This window comes from Fukomys damarensis, unplaced genomic scaffold (assembly GCF_012274545.1).
Source record: "Fukomys damarensis isolate Sample0158 unplaced genomic scaffold, DMR_v1.0_HiC HiC_scaffold_20, whole genome shotgun sequence".
In the NCBI taxonomy this organism is placed as follows: domain Eukaryota; kingdom Metazoa; phylum Chordata; class Mammalia; order Rodentia; family Bathyergidae; genus Fukomys; species Fukomys damarensis.
Window position 1 is genome coordinate 10,734,965 of NW_022900932.1, and position 6,009 is coordinate 10,740,973.

The 6,009-nt window shown below is 48.7% G+C and overlaps 1 protein-coding gene across 2 annotated transcripts; it reads right to left on the reverse strand.

Moving 5' to 3' along the window:
* Positions 1–734: 734 nt before the first annotated feature.
* On the reverse strand, positions 735–5,438 carry LOC104857681. Of its 2 annotated transcripts, XR_778919.1 has the most exons (4): positions 4,867–5,438; positions 2,255–2,431; positions 1,347–1,662; positions 735–1,277 (listed from the first exon to the last, which is right to left on the reverse strand). XR_778919.1 is itself a non-coding variant. In XM_010617750.1 (3 exons), exons 1-3 carry the CDS (start codon positions 5,170–5,172, stop codon positions 1,414–1,416), a joined length of 732 nt encoding a protein of 243 aa, XP_010616052.1. In that variant the 5' UTR covers positions 5,173–5,438; the 3' UTR covers positions 735–1,413. The 2 variants fall into 2 exon arrangements, 1 of the variants encoding a protein (XP_010616052.1); XM_010617750.1 differs by having other exon boundaries at positions 735–1,662.
* Between the last annotated feature and the right edge of the window lie 571 nt (positions 5,439–6,009).

Here is a 6,009-nt window from a genome sequence, read left to right on the forward strand (position 1 = left end):
GGGGAGCCTGGGCCTTTGTTGGAGAGATATTAATAGGGATAATGCTTACATTCTTAGCTGAAGAAACCATTTGATCTCCTGAGCATAGCTCTGATGTCTCTCATGATGCATATTAAATGTAAAACCCCCTCCACCCGGAATGTCATTTGTCAAGTCCAGGGGTTGGAAGTTTCTACAAAGTCCAGAGACTCAAAGAAAGACAGGCACGGCTGGGCTGTCGCAGCTGTGCTGAGATGCGATAAAGGATCTGTAGGACCAGGACATTCAGGGCTCGGAGGTTCAGCAGGGGAGCAATGGGGATCCCAACGTTACTGTTTTGGTGTGCAGATGTGGGGGATGGAAAATAATTTAACCAATCATTGATAAAATGACTATTAGGGACCAAGCACAGAGCAAGGTGCTTTTAAATCCATTTTCTCATCTAATTTGGACAATGAGCAGATCAACTGGGATATGTGGATCGTCTTTAAGGGTGAGGGGAGGAGGGGAAGAAGGGCAAAAGGGGATGGAGGAGACCCTCAAGCTGCCTTGAGAGTCCACCCTAACCTGTGTTCCAAAGAGCAAATGGAAGGCAGGTACGCATGTGCATATCTTCTAGAAGACATTTTGGCCAAAACTCTCATTTCACACAACCAATCTACTAGTGAATCAGATTTTAAGCATGGACCATGGACTTCAGAAGCCCCTGTTAAAATGTCCCTACAATTCTCTTGAAGGAAGAAAAGTCCCCTGGCAGCAGCTGATGGCCATTTCTCATGGTAATGGAAAACTCGATGGAGAGGGAGGACTCCGAGGCTTGATGGACAGGTCTCATGGCCCCTCAGTGCAGGGCCAGCCCAAGGGTCCCACCTTGTGCTGCACAATCTGTGCTGTTCTGTGGAGACAAAGTCTGGGCAGCAGCTGAGAACCACACGGCAGATGTGAAGGAAACAGAGGGCTGATGATTCAGGGTGCTGGCTTAGGCAGGAGGGTCACCTGCCTGCAGTCAGAGGAGGGGAGACGTGGCACGGTGGCCACCCACCCAACCCCACAACCAGCCAGGCTATAGAGGTGCCCAGAGGGGATCCGGGGAAAACCAGACAAGGGTGAGGAGACAGCACAGTATCCAGCTGGAGCCAGAAAGTGGGTTCCTCTAGGAAAAGCAAAAGGTGAGCTGTGATCTAGTAACCGTGTTCTCATGTGAGGGTGGAAGACAGCAACATGCCCGGGTTGTTCAACAGCTGCCTGCACAGGGTGTGAGGTTCTTTGTGGACAGTAGTGAATTCTTCCAAACCAACCTGGGAGGAGGATACTGTCAATGCCTGCCTTCCACAAACAAGCAAACTGGGTTCAGAGGATTTTCTTACCTCTGGAATGAAAAAAGAGATCCCAAGAGAAAGTCATGTGGATTGCAAATGACAAAGTGACACTGTTTTAAAGCCAGGTCATATGGAGTCTTTCTAGCCAGGTGAGCGCTGGGCTGGCACAGAGCCCCCACTCCACCTTTGGCCCAGTGTCAAGGGCAGGGGAGCTCAACAGCTCGAGAGAGCCAGGGTCCTCACCACCACCCGTGTGTGCTAGAGTGCAGAAGAGAATTCGTCGTGCCTGGAATCGTAGGTGATTTTCCAAAGATATGGCCACAGCTGGAGATTTGCTTATGCCCCATGGTTGCAGATGATCATCCTAGGGGAAAAAAAAGCTTCAAGTTTTGGAAGAATCAGGTTGGATTTATAAAGTAAGTGTTTCAACTGACCTTCTGGAGAGCAATGATAAGACCAATTTTCTTGGATGGACCATAAATCAACTAAATTCCTAGAAAAGGATTCCCAAGATATTTTGGCAGCCACCACAGAGTAAACATGTATGACTTCTGGACAGGAGAGCTCTGGGGATAGTGTTCATTTGTAATACATCTGGTGCTTCCGTAAGCGATCAGTGTGTCTTATTTCCCTTGTCGAAAAGAGAATCCTGAAGGCTGGGAGGACAGAGCAGAGGCAGAAGATGGCCTCTCTGTCAGACCCATTCTTGGTTCAGTTCCTCCCACTTCATGGGGAGAATTTTCTCTCCCAACAGCAGCTGACTTCTCCAGGGTGCCGACAACCCCTCAGAATTACACTGGCTCTTTCCTTCTGTTACCCTCCAGGTTCAATCTTTCAGGACAGCCTGTTGGTCTTGCCTTTAAAGTGCACTTGCGGTAAGACTTCCCACAATTCCCACTGTTTCGTCCCAGGGGTCATCCCCAGCAGTCTCCTCATGGCTCTCCCTGTCTCTCTACCTGCAACAGCCGTTTGGAAATCAGGTCGCACCTCCTCCCTCTTCTTCTCAGAACCCATCGTTGGTGCTGGTGGTCAACAGGGACACTGTGGATGTGATGACGGAAGAGATTTGAAGATGGGGAAAGAGTCCTGAGTTGTCCAGACTTCCTCAACGTTGGGTGACACGTCTTGGTTCCCTAAGAATGGGTACGCTTTCACAGGTTGTTATGGTTTATATCTAAAATGTCCCCAAAAGCCTCACTGTTGGAGGTGAGGTCTGGTAGGAAGGGGTGAGTCCCTGGGTTGTGAGGTGGAAGGGTATTGTTCCTGTCTCAGGCTCCTCCTGCCTCTGTTTCCTGGCCACCACGATGTAAGCAACTTTCCCCTACCAGGCCCTTCTACCATGTTGTCTGTGCCTTGGAGCCAGCAGGCCATGGACTGAGCCCACTGGAAACTATGAACCAAAATAAACTTCTCTTCAAGTTGTCGATGTTGGGTATTTCATTCCAGCAATGGGAAAGCTTGATGAATACAGAGGTTGAGTGGTGGGTGTGCAAGGGTGGACAGAGTGTAGAGAAGACTTGACCCTTGTTGCTGGCTTTGACAATGAGAAAGGGAGCCCAGAGCCCATGCTCAGCCTCCAGGATGCTCCCTCAGGCTTTTCCTCCCCATTCAGTGCTCCAAATTCCAGCTTCACCTTTCCTAGAGGGCTTGGTGCAAACAGCACCCCCTGCTGGCTGCTTTCCTCCATTCTCTCCTACCTCACTGCATGAGCACGCACACACTTGCAGGGCAGGGGACATGAAAGAGAAACAAGTCACAGAAGGTCCTAGACTCTTGGAGGGAGCATTCTGCATCTGGCTGGAGGTTGCTTGTGGCAGGCAGATTGGAAAAGGGATTGCTTTGGTTTTTGTCTGTTATCACCCATTTGAAAGGAAACTCAGAAGTTAGATTTCACTTGCTTTCCCCCAGTGTATCATCAATATGTCCAATATGGCACTGACCTCCTGCCCACTAAATACTCACTGACTGAGCAGAGAAAGACTGGACCCTAAGGCACTGATTCTCATTTGTCAACAAATCCCTTGCTATGAAGTGCCAGTCACTGCTGGCTTTGGCTGGACATCAGAGTATCCCTCAAATGGGTGATTCTATCTTGACAATTTTAACTCTCTTCCTTAGCCCACGAGGAGCATTTTCTCTTGGCATCTGAGGTCCAGGGATCAGAAGGTGTCACCCTGTCCCACAAGCTGGCTAGTGACAGTGCCAAATGCACAGGGCCGGGGCTCCAGCACAGCCTGTAGTACAGCCTCCTACATCATTTTTTCCTGAAAGGGGGCAGAGGGGAGGATGATTCTGGGGTTCCTGCCCCTTCCAGGATCACAGCGACCAGTGATTCTGCAGCTACTGGGCTCATTCCAGGTGGGTGAATGAAGTAGCTCAGCCATTTCTCAGAGGAGTAGGTGGCTGTGTTTGGACGCTATTACAGAGCATGGCTTTGAATCGATTTCTTTAGACAATGGTTTGTCACCATCTCATTGCATTGAAGACTTGCCAATGCCGTGGGCTAGCAAGTCTGCTTGGCTATGTTCCCAGCTGTGCACCCCTCCAATTCATATGTTGGAGCAGAATCGCCTGTCACCCATGGCTCCAGGTGGGCTTGTCATCTGGCCCCAGCAACCACAAAGGAGAAGCAGGATATAGGGCCTCTGGGGAATGATTACAGGGGTTAACAAGACTGGGGCCTTCATGTTGAGATCAGTGGCCTTGTAAGAAGAGAAACCTTTGTTTCTCCCTCTCTCTGACCTGAGAAGCAAGAAGAAAGTAGCTGTCTACAAGACAGGAAGAGGGCCCTCAGCAGGAAACAATCATAATAGCACCATGATTCTGGACTTCAGATCTGGACCAGTGAGGAGATCATTTCTGTTGCTTAGGCCACCTGGTCTATGTAGGTAGTCTTTTGTTCTAGCAGTCCAAGCCTACCAAAATACCCCTTTAATATTTACACACCCTTAAGAAACTCAAGGATGCACCAAGGATAAAAATATTTATAGCGTAACTGTTATAGCAAAAGTAGGGACAAACTAAATGTCCGCCAATGGTAGAGGAAATAAATGGTGGGAAATTCACACAGTAGAATACTATGTGGTACTGAAAAAAGGATGCTTTCCTCCCAACCTATCAACACAGATGAATCTCCTAAGTTGAAGAATATGTGTAGTAAAAATCCCATTTATACAAGCTTCAAGACTTGTACACAACTTAATAACATATCACTATACATATCTATGTATGTATGTCTATCATCTATCTCTATCCAGATAGTAAGACAAAGATGAAAAAAGCCCACACAATTTAGGAGTAGTTACCCTGCAGGAGGGAGAAGGAACTGAGAAGTGGGAAGACACTCACATGGGGTTCAAGCCTTAACAGCCCAGGCGTGGGGGGGCAGTCTCCATGCAGGTGCTTCCTCCTGCAACTGTCTGGGTGCTGCTTTTACTCACTGTGGAACAGAGGAACCAGCTTTCCATCATATAGGCCCATAGGACAGGAGAGGGATACTTGGGCAGTATGGGGAGGGCGGCTGAGAGCTGGTTGCATCTTGGTTTCTGCAGTTTCTACCCATCCTCACCAGTTCTGCTGCAGCAGTGCAGCTGGGGCAGCAACGTGGTTGGCACTTGGTTTCCAGAGGCTCAAACTTGGTATTAAAGAAGCAGGATCCACCCAGGGTCCTCTGCATGCTTGGCTCAGGTGGGGTGTGGGTAGAGGATGTATCTGTCAGCTTTACCATCACTGGGATGTAATACCCAGGATCCAATGACTCAGAGGAGGAGAGGCTTTTTTGGCTCATGGTGTCAGATTTCAGTCCATGGTTGGCTGGCTCCAAATGAGAAACATCATGGCAGATCAGCTGGTGAAACAAAGCTGCTTGGTTCATGGTGGCTGGGAAGCAGAGCAAGGGAATGGCCTAAAGAGAAGGAGCTAGGAACCAGATATAGTCCCCAAGTTCACACCTCTATGGCCACCCAGACAGAGTGTTCTTACTAATCTCTGGGGCAGTTCCTCAGCCAATCCCGTTGATAAAATGAAGCTTCAACTCCAGAGGGTGGGGGGAGAGGGTGGTACAGGTATTCTGGAAGCAAAAGACAGGCATGTTCCCAGCCTCTCATCTAACCCCTACACACATTCTACAGAGTGCTTCAACTTGACTCATGGCTTGAGGACTTTTGTGAAGGATCCGGAACCTTCTGGAATGGTCATCTGAATTCCAGCCTTTATCCACTTTGTGAAGAGGCTGACAGAAAAGTTCCAGCCTCTAAGACCTGAGACTGCCATTCCTCAACAGCCCTGCTTGTCTCAGTGAGCATTGGATTAGAACCAGGGAAAGAAAAAAAATTGGAGAAAGACAAAGCTGTGTGACAACATGCAGCCCTCGATCTCACTACCCTCAGAGGTCCAAGATTCTCTCTTCTACCCTTTCATCCTTCCCCAGGTGACACAATCCTGCATCCTGAGGGAGCCCGAGGAGATCCGGGAGCCCAGCTTTTCCCTTTGTGTATACTTCTCGTCTGCTGAGAACAACAATTTTATGCCAACCAAATCCTGGACCCCTGCCATGGAAAGGACTGGGCTTATTTTTATTTACATCCCTACAAGGGCAAGATTTTGTCATACTTTGTATCTTTGCACTGTGTATTAATCATCTTTAAAAATCAATTTCTAACCAGGAAAAGTAATGCACACCTGTAATCCCAAACCGTAGGAGACCCAAGGC

Excerpts from the sequence above, each read along its gene's own strand:
- LOC104857681 (XM_010617750.1), bottom strand. The coding sequence starts at position 5,172 with ATGAACCAAGCAGCTTTGTTTCACCAGCTGATCTGCCATGATGTTTCT. Across the intron at positions 2,432-4,866 it reads GCACTGCTGCAGCAGAACTG|GGAACCAAGACGTGTCACCC; the intron begins GTGAGGATGGGT and ends ACCCATTCTTAG. Across the intron at positions 1,663-2,254 it reads TTTCCAAACGGCTGTTGCAG|GATGATCATCTGCAACCATG; the intron begins GTAGAGAGACAG and ends TTTTTCCCCTAG.